The 18493-nt window shown below is 49.3% G+C and overlaps 1 protein-coding gene across 1 annotated transcript in view; it reads left to right on the top strand.

The window, feature by feature from the left end:
* The window catches only part of LOC122381351, a 32744-nt gene that overhangs the window by 6272 nt on the left and 7979 nt on the right, over nucleotides 1-18493 (top strand). Inside the window, exon 2 of the mRNA XM_043365393.1 lies at nucleotides 9589-9771. Coding sequence (XP_043221328.1) covers nucleotides 9693-9771 — 79 coding nt within the window. The 5' untranslated portion in view covers nucleotides 9589-9692. The remainder of the gene's footprint in view (nucleotides 1-9588; nucleotides 9772-18493) is intronic.

The raw sequence follows: 18493 nt of genomic DNA, 5'->3' as shown, positions 1-18493 counted from the left end.
AGGGAAAATATCCTGAACTCATACTGCATGTGAAGTAGCGTTGATGCGAAAAGGGGTTTTTGCTTCAGATTATTGTGGGTGCAGAATGCACTGTCGGCACCTATTCGATAATTATTGTGGGTGCAGCTGCAGCTGCATCCACTGCACCTATGGTTCCTATACGCTTCTGTGTACTTGTAACCTGAGAGTGTTTAGAATGACGTTCGTTAAAAAACGCCTTTCAATTTTCAGTTTCTAGGCAATGGGGGGGGGGGGGGGGTCGCAAAATTGACGTGGCCTTGGGCTACCGATATCGAAATTATGTGATATACATTTTGTGCATACTGCTACTCTCTTGAATTGCTGAAAGTTCCAAAGCCATCCGTTACCTGCAGTGTAGCAATGATAAGCATTGGAACATTTTCTGAATTGGTCACACTGACCACCTCACCAGGTTACCTGACCTGCAGTGACCTGACCTTGAGAGACATTGGTCCTGGAATTTTCATAGCATGTGTAAAAAAGGTGCTTGATAAGGTGTGACAAAAACAGTGGCTCGAAACGTCACCTTTTTTGAGATATTAGCGAAAATCTGCAGGTGGTGTTCAAACACCGCTCCCCTATAGGGGAGCGGTGGCTATAGCGGGCGCGGCTATGAAGCATGATGAACAGGTTTTACAAAAGATAATAAGATTAAATAAATACGTGCATATATCTCGCATAATTAACCGCTATTCAATCCTTTCACGTGGAAAATATGTGCATATCGACGCTGAAATACTATTGAGCGATTACATTCCTTCCTTTCCATTAGGAGTACCGAAATATGAATCGTTGGAAACATGCATCAGTATCACCACATCGTCACGTGCTGAAGCCGAAAAACTGATTGTCGATCCAAACTTTTGGGTTGGACGAGTCGCTTCGCTTTTTCGCTTTTTCGATTTTTAGAGTCGCTTTTTCGCTTTTTAGAGTCGTTTTTTTCGTTTTTTCGCGTCGCTTTTTCGAGTTGCTGATTTCGTTTTTTCGGTTTCGCTGCCGTGGAGCTACACCAATGTTATCAAGTGAAGCTGATCGTCTACTGAAGCCGAAAAAGCGAAAAAACGAAACGAAAAACCGAAAAAGTGTGCCGTGGAGCCTGTACTTAAGATGTTTAATGAAAAATAAATGCCAGAACCGTATTCCTGGTCATCCAATCTATAAAGTCGGGCACAATTTAACTGGTTTTAACAACATTTTAGAAGGTGGGATAGTCCCTTTAAGCTCCTAGGTTTCGGATATTTCCGGCTAAGAGAATTCCGTCATTTACCAGTCAGGTAGGACATCCGTGTCTCGCTTCAATGCTCTGCATTGTGCGACAATTGTTAGTGGCCCTAAGAGAGCCACAACGCTTAAACATTGGGAACTCTATTTTGAACTCTTCGTCATTTGATTGCATTGGGAACTCTATTTTGAAACAAATCATCCGGGACCCATAGTTATAGAAGACATAATTGAACACCAGCTTTTATTTTATTTAATGGGAGCTTTCGAAAGCTATGCAGCTTTCTTCGTCAGCCTTGGTACAAAACACTAAAACAGATCCATATAAAATTGAACAGTTACAATGTAACTGTTCAATTTTATATGGATCTGTTTTAGTGTTTTGTACCAAGGCTGACGAAGAAAGCTGCATAGCTTTCGAAAGCTCCCATTAAATAAAATAAAAGCTGGTGTTCAATTATGTCTTCTATAACTATGCAACCGTCCCAGCTAAATAACAATATTTACAATTTCATCCGGGACCCATAAGGCAAAACATGAAGCACGTTGGTCTTCTCTGTAAATAGAATATGAGCATTAAACTTTTTCGAAATTTGCCGACGGTGATTAACATGATCCTTGTGCAAACAGGCCGCCCGCCTTTAGGCCCTGATCTCTGAAATCAAAACATGCATGTGCCCACGCGGAACCGCGCAGCTCTTTACGCCCGGGTGACCCCACCGTCTGACTGCAGGGCGCCTTGGAACAAAAGGCTGCAGCCTTCACAGCTTTCGATTTCAGAACGATCTCGAGCAATGGTTGAAAATATCTGAGTCACCGAATCTACTGTTCTCGTCCGTAGGTCGGATCACGACTGGTGTTTTCGCTCTACCTCATTTGTTCACCCCATCACTACCTCATTTCACCCTCACTCTGAGCCTTTGGTTTATTTCAAAGTACCCATGTCAACTTTCAAAACAAGATCCGTGAGATTTTGCCTCAGGTTCTTTGACAGAGTTAAAGTTGTGCGCCGCTACTCTCCACTGACACCATGTAAGATGAAATGGATGTTTTTAGGCAGGTCATGTGCAGGAAGTTCAACATACTTTGTTGCCTCTGCACATTATGTGCATGCGTCATATATTACCAAACCAGTTGCATAAAGAGGTATTGTCATTTGGCAAAGACCTTTTGCGACTGGTTGAGTTTTACCTCTAGTTTGGTAAGAAGCCCTCCAGCCTCGAACTCTTATTTATTTATTTATTTCACATCATCAGGTATTTCCACACAAAATGGGCTATTCCAATACCCTCGTCATACAATGTAACACCGCACGTTATAAAAAAAAGTTATAAAAACACACACACATCTTCATGAGAACAAAATCGCGGACACTTAAAATAAACTAACTAGTCACGAAAAAAAAATCACGATGCATCAGCCAACATTTTGCGAATGTGGCGCTTAAAAGAAGTCATGCTAAGGTGGTTCACATGATGATCTATGGCGAATGTGTTATACAATTTGGATGCACGATAGATGAATGTACGTTTTCCATGGTTGTTGCGGGGGCGAGTGGTTGAAATATGATCCGACTGCCGTGTTCTTCGAGAGATTGATTCATGATTAAACAACAGTGCTTCACGCAATCCTATTGGTACGTCCAGCGATAAAATTTTATGAATCATGCACATGTCAAAATAGTCAACTAGCTTTGGAACAGTGAGCCAACCTAAGTCTGAAATGACATCCGAAACATGGTCGTATTTCCGTCGACCGGAAATAACTCGTGCTGCGAAGTTGACTATTTTTTGGAGTTCGGTCAGTACATTTTTGCCACAGCTACCATACACCTGCGCTCAGTATCGAACTGTGAGAAAGTACAAGAGAATCGACGATACGAGGTAGAACAGAAGCCGGTAGAGTATGTTTAACGTGCGAGATTCCAATGAGAATGCCAAAACATTTGTTAACAACATGTTGCACGTGGCGCTCCCATGACAGGTTTGGGTCCATTATCACACCTAAGTTCCTCACGCTCTCGGTAGACATCACCACTTCACCCATGAATGACACTTTTGGAACTTCATCTAACTGGACTAATTGCCGTCTGTCACCGAAAACCATCAGTTCCGTTTTACTAGGATTAACCATCATACCGTTTTGCATAAACCAGTTACTCAAGATACCTAAAACGTCTTCCATAGCACACTGCATATCCCGAATTTTGTGTCTCGACCCGGTTAGTGCTAGCTGAGTATCATCCGCATACCTGATTAAAGTTACTCGGAAACCGTTCACAGAGGACGGAATGTGACCTGCGATGTCATTGCTTAGAATATTAAACAATAAACTTCCTAACGTTGAGCCCTGGAAGCATCCCACCGATATCGGTAAGGGTTCTGATAATTCGTCGCCGATCCTTACCCTCTGAGTATGTCCCTCGAGGTAGCTCTTGAACCACCCTGTCCTAATCTGTAAGAGACTCAATTTTTCAAGAATAGTACTATGATCGACCACATCAAAACACCGACTTAAATCTAAAAGAGCTAGCAATGAAATTTCCGAATTGTCCATACCTTTCAAAATTTCGTCAGTCATTGATACGAGTGCCGTTGCCGTGGAATGATTCGCCATAAAGCCATGCTGATCGATGGTGAATAAATGTTGCTGAGTCAGATAACTAGTCACCTGGCTGTGAACTACTTTTTCAATGATCTTACAAATGACACTCACAATGGTTATGGGTCTAAAATTCGCCGCTTCCGAGGGGTCATTTCTTTTGTGCAAGGGTAGCACCTCTGCCTTCTTCCATCCATCTGGTACAGTTTCCGTCACTATGCTTGCATTCACTATGCGCAACAAGTATCTGCCTACTACTCCAAAACTTAACTTCAAAATTTTGAGTGGCACATCTCCTTCAATGCTGGAATTTTTGTTTGGCATACTGAATATAACAGCTTTAAGATGATCTGAAGTCACAGGCGTCAGCGTGAGGGCACCGGCGTTAACACGAGGCAAGCGAACGTTGAGTTTTTCCATTCCGGAACTCCGAAAGTCTTTCATCACCTTCTCTCTGGTTTGCGTGCCGATCGACGTAAAATAACTGTTAAGTTCGTCTGAAGAGATATTGGCTGGTTCAACACGGCGACCACGTTTTGGCGCTATGACTGGTTTCAGGTGATGAAACAGTGCCGCAGGTGACGATTCGTCAACCTTTTGTTTGATACTTTCCCTTACATCTCTTCTGATGGCCCTTTTAACCTGAGCGTTGAGAGTCCTATAGGTCAGATTGTCACCAGTTGATTTTGCTAATCGTCTTTGATTCATCAGATCCAGAGTTTCATCAGATACTGGGGGAGGTGATGGGTTATTTACTTTAAACCTACGCAGTGGGGCATGCACATTCAAAATACGCGTCATTTCAGAAGAGAAAGAACTCCATTGCTGGTCGCATGAGTCATTGCTTTTTACGACACAATTCCAATCTTTCCCATGGCGTTCAAAGGAAGACACCCTAGCCATCCTCACAGGGACCACAAAACTCACCAGTCACCATGCCTCTCAGAACAACCAAGTAACCCAAAATTTACCCAACAACTGACCCACCACCCACTCCCGACCCACTACTGACCCAATTTACCCAACACCAACCAATCAACACCCGACAGCGCCGACTGACCTACCGCACAGTTTTGTTCCGAGGCTCCGGTCCCTGATAAATTAGTGATTAGTGGACCAATTCGAAGGGCTGACCGGCCGCAGTGCCACCCGGTCATGGGTGACGGTCTGGGAAAGGACCTCCCACCTGTCAACTTCCCGTGACGCCGCGGCGGTGCGGAAATGATTAACTGCTGGTCGATGTGGCGCCCGCCTCCATGGTGTCCTGGAGCGAGTGTTTGTGAGGAAGGGAAGAGATGGCGAGTGGCGACCCACAAACTATGTCAGGTGTGAATCAAACAGCCGTGGTGCTCACAAAACTTTAGTTTATCAGCGATCCTTCAGCGCTTTTGTGCCCGCGGGCACGGAAAAACTTTGCTGCTCGCCACTGTTAGTCGCGCGCATCAAATACATTTAGTTTCTCAGCGACCCTTCAGCGCACATAATAGAGATCGAATACCAATCAAAACAAAAATATAATTATACGTATAATACTTTCCTTTAGCAGCTTCTAGCTCAGCGCATATCCGCTAGCATTGTATTACAAATCAACATGGCACCATGGGCGGAAGTGGGCTGCGAAATCCCCGTTCAGCAGTCCACCAGAACGAAATCTCCGCCCACCAGCCCACCATAGCCGAATCTCCGCTCACCCGTCCACCTGCCGTTCGCTCGCCCGCTGCTCCTGTCAGCTCCGGCACAGGGCGGTTTTCACTTTCGGTCATGCTCCCGCGAGTGCAGCAGTCCGCACATGTGTAGCAGAACAGCGGGTGTCATCTGCCCACTGGGCGACCGCGTCACTCTCACGCGCGCCACGCAGATGGCCCCCGTGGAGCGCCGGTGTAACGGCGGTCATACCGGGGTGTAGACTTCTCCGGTTTTTCAGGATTGGTATTACGGCGGCCATCTGTCCGCGGGGCACAAGCATCTCCTTTGAGTGTCACATGAAGGCGGTCAGGCCGCCCATCCGACTGGACATACAAAAGCAGGATGCATATACAAGTAGAACAATGAAGACAACACCGGTTATTTGTTGCACGGTGAACGGCTCCAAAGGCGGTCACACCTTGATTCCATACCTAATATATCAGGGTGGTAAGTACATTCCACAGCTAGCCCCTCATACATAGAATCAGATCAAGGTGATGTCACCTCACAGTGTCCAGATTCGGTCGTGTCATGCAGCGTACCCGAAGATCCACATCGGTCGTAAACTCAGCCACAGGTTCCTCGGCAGTCCGGGATGTAACGCTCACGGGCTGGAAGTTGCACGGTGCACACGCGTCCCCCTGCCACCCAATGATTAATCTCAATTAGGCAATGAATGCTCTTCTGCACGTGATATGCATGCATGAACACGGTGTGGCTTTTCAACAGTAAGGGTGATTAATGATATGGAAAGTAAACAGGAAACTAAAATGCATTCACCGTGTCAGAGATTAAAACCAATCGCATGCCGTAAAATTCATATCTGCTATGCAGGAGAAGGCGAAACAGATTGGCTGCCGTTTTTTCTCCGAGAAGCAGAGCAACTCTTCCTTTGCTTTTCACCCAGCAAGACAGCAATACAGCAAAACTCCTGCTTCTAATTCATGCTGAGGGGAAGCATGCTAGATCTGCAGAGTACCCAGCCGAAATGCATTCGAAAGCCATTCTGCATAGATTGCAGGGCATTGCTTTCAACCTGCCTAGCCATTGCTGGGCAGCTTCGTCCAAGGGAAGTCTATAGGCCTGTACACATTCAGCTGCTGTGCTGTTGTCAGCCGAAAATCACTCACACTATTGGCTGAAAAATTGATGACGTTATGTTGCACATGCAACATGACGTCACCTCTCTGCTGCCGGCAGCATGGGCTGACGGGCTGTGCTGCTACGAGAAAGCAAGTGCAGAGATGCCGAGCCGTCAGCAAAAGCCATAAATGACGCATTTAGACACTGGTAGTGGCGCATGAAAGCAAATCACGTGCCAGATTTTTATTGAGCACTGCAGATAAATGAAATTTGGACACCATGTTGGCGCTATTCACATATATTTGGTTTCATAATTAATTGTCGATACAAGAAAAATACTTATTACTTTCGCACATTGTCAGTAAATATTTTGATAATATATCTAACTGCTTAAGTATTTTATTAATAAAGAACATGAAGATGAGACGAAATATTTGTTTACAACGCCATATTTGTAAACAGTCAACCAGTGCTGACATTTCTCATCGGCCAAATGTATACAGTTCCGTCAGCCAGAAGCGGTGGGCGGAGCCTATTTCAGCTGACAACAGCACAACAGCTGAATGTGTACAGGCCTTATGTAAGGGATCAGTATTCAGCTATGTAAGGGATCAGCTGAACTATCAGCCGAGCTGCTGGTCCATGATAACCTAAGACACTGGGCACGGCACAGTGTCCAGTCATCTGGACAGTTCCTCGAAAGAATGCCCGAACATTTTGTTTGGCTCGAATCTCTGTAGCAAACCTAGGAAATGATTCAAGGACATTTGCTCATGACTGGCGCTCACTAAACGCCGCTCGGTGGAAAGATCACCGCTATCGACGTCCTTCCACTGTCTTGATCAACCTGCTGCCTTCCTTTCCGCCACTAACGACGACGTCTCCTCCAGCAGTGACGACACGCGATGACTGCCATCGGTGGGTGAGATCGGCTCATCCGGTCACCACATGGTGCTCCTGTCCCTCGTATCCCGGCTCCTGTCTCTGCGTCACGCATCATTTTGGTCGAGCGTTTCACGCACACTCGCCGGTCCTATCAGGATGGCACGTGGTATTTCCGAGGCTGAAGTCGCCTGCTGAAGGAGGGAATATCTAAGTAGGTATAACTTCAAACACACTGGACGGAGTGGCAATCGGGGAAGATGGGCGGAATGAATCAGACAATGGTCAGGCTTCTCCTATACTCACGGACAGGCGACAGCACCAGCCGACAACGTATTACGCGATGGATATGGAATCAATTTTAAACGGAGCGGTGAGCACTTGAATGCGCCGTTGTGAGGGACGAAAGGTGGGTTCTTGTGAGCAGTTCCCGACGGCACAATAGGCCCTGCGTGGTTCATGCTCCCTGAAAACGTTGTATTAAAATAGTGTTGTGTTAGGGACATGAAATCATTCAATAAGCCCAGAGGGTGAGGAATAAAACAATTCAATATATTTTAAGGACTTCGAAATGATAGGAGGAAATGTTTCTGGATAAGTAGCAGGCTATCTATTTTATCTGTTAGTGCGTTAACCAAAAACAATTCTTTAACCTCAACTTACACATGGTCAGCACCTGTTAATTCCACTGTCCTCTGTCTATCCTAAAAATAATAGCCGGTCCTGAGAATATTCTTAGAACGTATCACGTTCTCTCATGACCGCAACCGGTATGCTAAGTGCTGCCAGAACAACGGTTCGCCGTCTGCCGCGTCCTGGGACGCGTCTGGTGGTCGTGAGCGGTGGAGCGAGACGGCGCCAGCTGGACGTCCAGGGCCCACCAGACGTCCTTCGTCACACGAATCTCTGTTTTATCGTGACAGCCAGCGCAGAGGCGCCGCGCCGGTTTTCGATGTCAAAGAAAGGCTGTGGTGTGTCTTAGTTCGAATGGCATGGCATCCAACTTTGTAGTGACATAAAGAGGCTAGTGTTCTAACGTCAAACATAATAGTGGCTGACAAGGAGAGAATGCTGTGTTGTGGCCTCGTAAATCCACAGCTGCAGCCTGCAGAAGAATGAAAGATGCGCTAGCTGACATCCATTTACAAAACAGCAGCGGAGTAGGAGTAAAGAGAAAAGGAGACGAATGAGAACAGGCTATCAATAACAAACTCTTGTGAAATCCCATCAGATTGAACAGTTTGATTTCACCTGCAAAAATGCACTATTCATGGCAACGATATATGGACATTGGACATTTCGCATTGATTATCTAACTACATATATGCCAATTCGAATCCATTTTTCTGTTCCTCCGCATGTATAGATATGATGGCGTTCACATTACTGACATTTGCAAGCGTCAAAAAATAATAGGTACCACAAACAGCCATGCACTGATATTTTGTCTTGTGCATACATGCATGTCTTGTGCATACATGCATGCCATTTATGAGTATCATTTCATCTCCCCAGCAGAAGCACCTCTGAGACTTGACACGGATCTGGCACATGCAGGTTTTGAGTGACCTGACCCACACTGTCCCGCATTCTTCCTCATTATGCACTCAACGATAGCGACGCGTCACGAGTCCGCCCCGGTGTTCATAGGCTCATGTTTTTAACCACGGGGGCGCCTCCACTATCTATAGACAGGCTGGGCCGCTGGGGTAGCGGTGTAACGGTGTCTGAGGTGCAGCTCTGCAGACCTAGGCCGCCGGCACGAGACGTGGCCACGAGACAAGACGAACCAGTCACGGACAGGGCAGGCACGGGATGGCCCGGTCAACGGACAGACCAGGCGCAGTGACTGGGTCACTGGCAGACCAGGCACAGAGTGACCCGGTCACGGATGAAGCTGGCTAAATTCATGGATGCGGATGACGTATATAGTTCTTCTTGAATTTCCATCTAGCTGCTCAACCTAGTTGTTTCCACCTAGTTCCACCTAGTTGCACCTTCCCCTGAGTAACTTGCGTTCTAAAACAATGTAGGAGGAACTAAAGGAAAAAGACGTTGCTAAAAAATCTTACAAATCGCCTGCGCTATTTACAGGCAACCGAACAGAAAAGAAGTGCCGGCCGACAGATCCGCTGTCTCGCTGACTTGTGGGCGGACGCAACAACAAAAACGGCGAAACCAAGTCTCTTGCAGCAGAAATGGCGACATGGTGGCTGGTTACCGCGGTGGCGCTCTGCGCTAGCATTGCAGCACCGGCGACCGCTCTCAGCAAAACTGGTGAGTACGCGCAGATGTCCAGCGTTCATCATTCATCGTCCGCTGTGAACAACTATCCTCAGTTCCAGGTTCACTGTCCACGTTCATCGTTCGTTGTCCACCGTCCACTGTCCACCGTCCACCGTCCACCGTTCACCATCCTCCGTCCACTGTCCAGTGTCCACCGTCCACGGCCAACCTTTGGCAGTTTATACCGTCTATAACGTCCGCCTTTTCCCGTTCCTTATGCCAGAGCAACTTATCATTTAAATCTCTCTTCTCCCCTTGTAGAAACTCTCGTCTCCATCTGAATGTCGGCGTATCTGCATCGTCACCCTGTTAGCGACTTCATGGGCTGAATTCGTAAGGCGTTCTGACCTGGAGAGGAGGGGTCACGTGTGCCAGGGTGGTCATTATTTTGTCGGTGCCGGCACGCTCCTCTGTGATTGAGATACTGCCCCGGTCATGGTGAGAGCACGATGACAGTTTTTGGTTAGGACTTAGAGCACAGTTTGCGCGTGACTTTGGTGGCAATTGAAAACGTACGCACGTGATGGCGAAACGTTTATCAAGTTATGAATTGAATGTTCAACAACTCAATGCACCATTTACGTCATATCATTTTTCAATATAACGTTAGAAAAAAAAATCAGGAGGAAGGGTAAAGCAGGCAAAAATGTTACATACGCCAATTTATTCAACAGCTACCAGCCTTAGCTATTGACGGAGCTAGTTTATAGTTCATCTCATTACCTCTGAAGACAGTGCAAAACCCACATGGCTTTGAAGAGCCTCTCAGATTTCAGGTCACAACCCATATCACCTGATTAATTCCCGCGATCGCACGTGTCGCCTCCCATGACCGCGTTGGGTCAGTATGCCGCCATTATCCGGTACAGACGCGACAGTCGCGCTGACACGTTCAGTCCACAGCGCGACACAACTGCGACGAGCAGTGGTGCCTCCGCAGCGCTGCGCCATGTCATCTCAATCGGTCTACATCTCTCCGGGGTGTCACTCGACTGCAGAGCCAATCGTGAGTGACCTGCATCGGTGCATTGTTGACACGTTCGCTGTCCCTCACGACTGGTGACAATTCTGTGTCGAGAGCGCCCCAGACACATGTTGAGGTGCTGATAGGAGTGGCCGCACAGTTGGTACTGACGTGAGAGGTGCAATGGAGGCGGAAATGATGCCAGGACAACGTACGGTGGCCTCAGGGGCCATGGTGAACTGCGCGCGAGTGTAAATGAAACTTGGTTCGTGAACTTATCAGTAATTGCTTATAGTCTGAATGGCCCACCGTGATTTGTAGTTGGTTACGGGATAAAATCTGTGACCGATGGTTACAATCACTGGTGGGTGACTGATGGTCACCCGTGATCTGTGATAGGTACTTACAGCTGCAATTCGTGATCGGACGCCCTCGGAGTCATTCGTGAACCCTTCTGTGCCCTGCCGACATACAAAAGGCGACCACGAAAACCCAGACCGGTCGCTGTCGGCCCGGTGCTAATTGATTGGGCGGTCCCCGCCCGAGATAGCTCTATCCACTCCCGCTCGCCGAGTCACGGGGCTCGATGGGCTCGTGACGGTAACCGACCCGGTGCGGTGAGTCACGGCGAGTCACGGCGAGTCACGGAGCCGGGAAGATCGTGATGGTGCACGGAGGGGTTTCTCCGCGACGCCCCGGATCAGATCTCGGTAACGCCCTGCAGTGGCCGTCACCGTGCGGGGTTGACGAGGAAACTCCGCTGAATGGCCTATTGAGACGGCCGCTAAATGCGTCCAGCTCTGAAATAAGCGGCGTTCAGAGATCGCTGATAGAATCCAGGTCATGAGAACGCGACTTCTCGTATATCGTGATAAATGAGGTGGCGAGTGTCGTTTAAAGAATTGTGTGACATTGAAAACAAATTGCTTTAGTGAGCAATCAAGAAGAAAACGGCATTTAACTGGGAGTTTACTAAGAAGAGAAACAACGCTAAAACGCTGTAATCAAAGCAGCTGGGGAAGAAAGTTAGCTCTAAACTAAAACTCCAGGGGACACGTGCGAGTAAGCTATAAACTCACACAAAATGACATCCGCGCCCTTCACTGTCAAGGAACTGCTTTCCAAATGGTAAAAGCAGCAAAAAGGCTTTCACAAAGCATCTGAATAAATAGTTATAATTTGGCATGTAAGATGCCCTAGTATCGTATCGGTAAATGAAAAGACATACAATTAACCTTTCATAGCTTCAAGGTCCAATGGACACTGGACAGCCACAATACAATACAACCGCGGCTGAGCGCTAACACAGCCACACGTTTGTCCACAGCGTAACCACAGACCGGAAGGAGGTGGTCGATTGAGGCTGCATGGCTCGTGGGCACCCGCTGCCGTGTCCTCCGGCCTCCCATACCACCATTCCTCCTCTCCTCCGGTAGATAAAGGCCAATCAAAGGCTCATTGAGTTCAGAACGAGTCTCAGCCACGGTCAGAAATTCTCCGTAAGCAAACCCAGACCATAGTTGGCCACAATCACATACTAATTGGACGCAATGGGCCGTGCTGTAGACAACTGATCGGTTCTCTCGAACGTACTACGTACCAATTGTTTTCCTAGCATTCTGTTTATTTCATCGTGATATTGGGGTGCACTATTGTGTCACACTATAAAAACTCACACCCGTTCAACGAAAATATTCATATTTTGGGGGGAATGGGGGTGGTGGTCATGACTCATGTCCATTAACCATGCCTTACCTGATTCTTTGCCATTATTTCTCTGAACTTTCCGTACTGAGTTGTATCACAGCCACATAGTCATATCACCACACCATAGCATCACTACACTACTGCGAGGCATCCCCATATCCGCAATATGTTTTCGGAGAGGCGCGGCACGGGCGGCCGGATCTCTGCGATTTACCGATATGATTGGTCCATCAGTCCCCGTGCTCTGTGGCGGCGGCGCCACATCACAAACACATCTGTCGGCGGAAGTGACGGTCAGGGTCCGTTCCGATAGGTGACTGTCTCGGCTGATTGAGCTGGGTAAGCGAGAGAGCGGTCAGTAATTTGAGCAGTTAGTTTTCTTCGAGTGCCGCCTCGTCTGGTAGTGTGCTCCGAATATTGACGAAACTGTCTGCGATTCTCTGTATCATGGTCGTGCAAGCCGTCTGAGGTAGTAAAGTCATGATAAAAGCTGGAAATATCGGCAAAGGCACAAACATCCAAAATGACTAGATAATGATTACATCTCCTTACAATAATGTAGGTCATTTTGGCCTAGACTATTTTTGGCCCACTGAGTGCCTATGAAATGAAATCACATTCCTTCGCGGGAAGATATCATCAGCGTCGTTCAGCACTGCTGTTGATGAGATGCAGGCTTTGTCCTGCATTCCACCCGTCCTATACCTAGCCCGGCCTCCTGTCCTGAGACCGGTCCGGCTTTCACGCGTCGCGTCCTGCTGTCCTCTGTTCCAGCCTGCCATATATTTTCGACCCACTCCCGGTCCTGACACTCGGCTCTCCCCGTCCCAGACGGTCCCGAAACTGACCGTTCCGCACCGGCGCACCGGCCGGCACGCTCGCCGTTCGAGGTGACATCAAAACCTGCCCGGGACGCATCGATTCGTCCGCTGTGTTCGAGCATCCGGATCGCACACGGATACGACTCCAAACGCGCCTTCGGACACGACTCAGGATACAGCTGCGGACACAGGGCGAGTCCGGATCCAAGTACGGACAATAGTATGGACCAGGCAGACGATAACTAGTTGCCTGTCCCGACCTGGCAAAGAGCGAGCCATGCAGGTAGCTCAGACAAGGCTTCCTCTGATTTCGCACCGACCATCATCCGAGAATCGCAGCTTAGTGACTTCTTGCCGGCCGTTAGGCATGCACATTGGACAGTGACCGCTTGGGTGACAACCAGTGATCGGTCCAGTGACCATTGGTGATCAGTCCGGTGACCGGGTCGGCACGGGGTGCCGGTGAAACCGGGTGACATGACTGGATAAGTGTGTGACCCAGCGCGAGGAGGCGACGCGACGCAGGGGCCGTGGAGGAGCCCACTGGAGCGGGGGTGCCGCGGTGCGTTTGATTCGGTTTCGAAGAGGCGCCATCAGGATAAAGAGGTGACACCGCCAGTCTAGCGGAAGTGGACGGGCCAGTCACCTCTCTGTCTCACACATGGAGAGACGGAACGCTCCCATTCGTCTCCCGACCGCACACATAGCCTGCGGTGGTCACTGCCCGGTGCCCACCCCGCTCGGGGGACACATAGCCTGCGGACAGTTTTGTCGTCGTCTGTCACATCTACCACTATCGCCGTCATCTGTCCCAGCGAGCAACTGTCTCCGCCGCCGCCGCCGCCGAGCGGCGGGCAGATGGCGGCGTCATCAGAACAGATGACGCCCGCCGGGCCAGGACCGCTTCCTCGAACGACGAAACGGAACGGACGGGGCTCGTAATCGCGGCGACTTCCCAGCAGAAGCGCAGTGACGTTCGATGACCGGACGCCGCAGTTACGTGGACTCATCATCGATCAGCGCACGGGATTAAAATTAAATGTGCTCGAAACGAATGAAGTGAGCGTGAGCGTGACTTTGCTGGGTTGATTTTGCGAATCATCCAGCTCATGATACGATTCCGTTAGAAAATCAATTATCGGTCACTAAGACTGACACATTGCCACTGCCACCTGTACCCTGTCTAAATGTCAGAAAAGGCGTGCAAAAATGAGCAGCGAGGACGACCTGCATGGTATGCGCTATGCAGGTATGTAGACTACAGATTGTTGGTACGGTCCTCGCGACTGTTCCTTTTAATCCATCTGCGCAGAGGCCTCGCCACCACCTCTGAGCAGCCTCTACTTGCAGATGCTCATGCAGGGCACGAGACATGGTCCCAGCAGGAGCCCGTTTATCGCGTTCATCTGTATACAACACAGCTGATCATGCAACACTGCAACACTGCAGACGGTCGGCCGAAGGGCGCTGTCTAATTAGATCGAACAGTTTAATAAGTACTAGAGGTACAGGTTTACGCGATAACTGTATGTTTTGATTTATGTTATGTTACGGGTGCATTAGTTTGGGTGATTGACTTGTATTTTTATCTGTATTATTTGGGTAGATTTGGGTAGCTGTTTTTAATTAAACTGTAAGGCGGGCCCGGGCAGCGCTTGTCGAACAGCTCTGCGGATCCGAAGGTTGGGACTTGAATTGTGAAAAACCGCCCGCCCGCCGCAAAACGCAAACACCGCAAAACACGCAAAACGCCAACGCAAACTTCGCAAAAAAAAGAAACAATCGCCCGCCCGTCGAAAACCGCAGAAAAACGCAAAAAGCCGCAAAAAACGCCCGTCCGCCGCAAAACGCAAACACCGCCAAAAACGCAAACACCGCCGCCGCAAAAAAAGCCCGCATCGCCCGCCGCCAACCGCGAAACGCCGCAAAAAAAACGGCCGCCCGCCGCAAACCGCAACACCGCAAATAACGGCCGGCCGCCGGCAACCGCAAAACGTCGCAAAAAACGGCCGTCCGCCGCCAAACGCAGACACCGCAAAAACACCCGCAACGCCCGCCCGCCCGCCGCCAAACACAAACACCGCAAAAAAACGCAAATACCGCCGCAAAAAACGCCCGCAACGCACGCACGCCCGCCTACCCTACTCTACCCTACTCCTACTCTACCCTACTCCTACTCTACCCTACCCCTACTCTACCCTACTCCTACTCTACTCTACTCCTACACTACCCCTACTCCTACACTACCCCTACTCCTACACTACCCCTACTCCTACACTACCCCTACTCCTACACTACTCCTACTCCTACACTACCCCTTCTCCTACACTACCCTACTCCTACACTACACTACACTACACTACACTACACTACCCTACCCTACCCTACCCTACTCTACCCTACCCTACCCTACACTACACTACCACCGACAGTCCAAGTTTCAGCTAAATCGGCCCAGAAACGGCTGAGATATTGCAAAAACAAATTAATAGTATTTACTGGCGAATCCCCTTGGCGAGCGGTGCCTTGTGTCGGCCTTCGTTGTCAAAGGTCAATGACCTGCCGGCTCTAATGCTTTTCACTCAGTTTTTTAAGCGAACAACTGAGCCTAAAGCATGTGCCCTCTGCTCGGCGCCGGTCGCGGCCCCACCACGTGCACACCGCTGAACCCGCACCCTTGAAAAGTTGATACGACAAATGGGTGCACGCATCCGACTTTCCGTGAAAATTTCACCCCCGTAGCCCTTACCGTTTCCGAGCAATAGCGTGTTTTTGCCAATTCTAATGTTAACCCTATGGGCGCGCGAGCACGCGCCGCGGGCGCACCCCCGGCCGCATCATGCCCAAAATTTAATACGACCTACGTGTAAAGGTGGCCCACATCGCTGTAAAATTTCACGGCCGTAGGTCAACGGACGCCGCCGCAATAAGCGCTCCAAAGTGACTACGTCGCACACGGCGGCGGGGTACTTTTTAGGATTTATAATATAGACTAGAGGTACAGGTTTACGCGATAACTGTATGTTTTGATATGTATGATTAACGGATGCATTAGTTTGGGTGTAGAAACTTGCATTTTTATTGGTATGATTTTTGTAGAACTGGGTAACTGCTTTTAATTGAACTGTAAAGTATGATGGTGATGCATGCGAGTTGTTCGAGCCCTTTGTAAGTTAGGATGTTACTGAACGCAACCCTACCCTACCCTACCCTACCCTACCCTACCCCTACCCCTACACTACCCTACCCTACCCTACCCTACCATACCCTACCCTACCCCTACACTACCCTACCCTACCCCTACACTACCCTACCCTACCCTACCTTACCACTACCCTACCTACCCTACCCTACCCTACCCTACCCTACCTACCCTACCCTACCCTACCCTACTCCTACCCTACCCCACCCTACCCTACCCTTACCCTACCCTACTCCTACACTACCCTACCCTACCCTACCCTACCCTACCCTACCCTACCCTACCCTACCCTACCCTACCCTTACACTACCCTACACTACCCTACCCTACCCTACCCTACCCTTACACTACCCTACCCTACCCTACCCTACCCTACCCTACCCCTACCCTATTCCTACCCTACCCTACCCTACCCTACTCCTACCCTACCCTACTCCTACCCTACCCTACCCTACCCTACCCTTACACTACTCTACCCTACCCTACCCTACCCTACCCTACCCTACCATACCCTACCCTTACACTACCCTACCCTACCCTACCCTTACCCTACCCTACCCTACCCTACCCTACCCTATCCTACCTAACTGTACCCTACTTAACTCTACCCTACCCTACCCTACACTACCCTACCCTACCCTACAATCCCCTACCCAACCCTACCCTACAATCCCCTACCCTACCCTACCCTACCCCACCCTACAATCCCCTACCCTACCCTACCCCACCCTACAATCCCCTACCCTACCCTACAATCCCCTACCCAACCCTACCCTACAATCCCCTACCCTACCCTACCCTACCCTACCCTACACTACACTTCCACCGACAGTCCAAGTTTCAGCTAAATCGGCCCAGAAACGGCTGAGATATTGCAAAAACAAATTAATTGTATTTACTGGCGAATCCCCTTGGCGAGCGGTGCCTTGTGTCGGCCTTCGTTGGCTCTGATGCTTTTCACTCAGTTTTTTAAGCGAACAACTGAGCCTAAAGCACGTGCCCTCTGCTCGGCGCCGGTCGCGGCCCCACCACGTGCACACCGCTGAACCAACCCCCTCGAAAATTTAATACGACAAATGAGTGCACGCGTCCGACTTGCAGTGAAAATTTCACCCCCGTAGCCCTTACCGTTCCCGAGCAATAGCGTGTTTTTGCCGATTCTAATGTTAACCCTATGGGCACGCGAGCACGCGCCGCGGGCGCACCCCCGGCCCCAGCATGTCCAAAATTGAATACGAGCTACGTGTAAAGGTGGCCCACATTGCTGTAAAATTTCACGGCCGTAGGTCAACAGACGCCGCTGCAATAAGCGCTACAAAGTGACTACGTCGCACACGGCGTGGGCGGCGGCGGATTATTTAGGATTTATAATATAGACTAGAGGTACAGGTTTACGCGATAACTGTATGTTTTGATATGTATGATAAACGGATGCATTAGTTTGGGTGTAGAAACTTGCATTTTTATTGGTATTATTTGTGTAGAACTGGGTAACTGCTTTTAATTGAACTATATGATGGTGATGCATGCGAGTTGTTCGAGCCCTTAATAAGTTAGGATGTTACTCAATTTTAACCCTACCCTACCCTACCCTACCCCTACCCCTAACCTACCCTACCCTACCCCTACCCTACCCCTACCCTACCCCTACCCTACCCCTACCCTACCCCTACCCTACCCCTACCCTACCTCTACCCCTACACTACCCTACCTTACCATACCCTACCCTACCCTATCCTGCCCTTACACTACCCTACCCTACCCTACCCTACCCCTACCCCTACCCTACTGTACCCTACCCTACCCTACCCCTACACTACCCTACCCTACCCTACCCTACCCTACCCTACCCTACCGTTACACTACCCTACCCTTCCCCCTTACACTACCCTACCTTACCCTACCCCTACCCTACCCTACTCCTAACTTACCCTACCCTACCCTACCCTACCCTACCATACCCTACCTTACCCTACCCTAACCTAACCTACCCTACCATACCCTACCCTACCCTTACAC

Source organism: Amphibalanus amphitrite, unplaced genomic scaffold, assembly GCF_019059575.1.
Source record: "Amphibalanus amphitrite isolate SeventyFive unplaced genomic scaffold, NRLGWU_Aamphi_draft 000119F_arrow, whole genome shotgun sequence".
Lineage (NCBI taxonomy): Eukaryota > Metazoa > Arthropoda > Thecostraca > Balanomorpha > Balanidae > Amphibalanus > Amphibalanus amphitrite.
The sequence above is the reverse complement of the archived record's forward strand: the minus strand, read 5'-3'. Positions and strand labels throughout refer to the sequence as shown.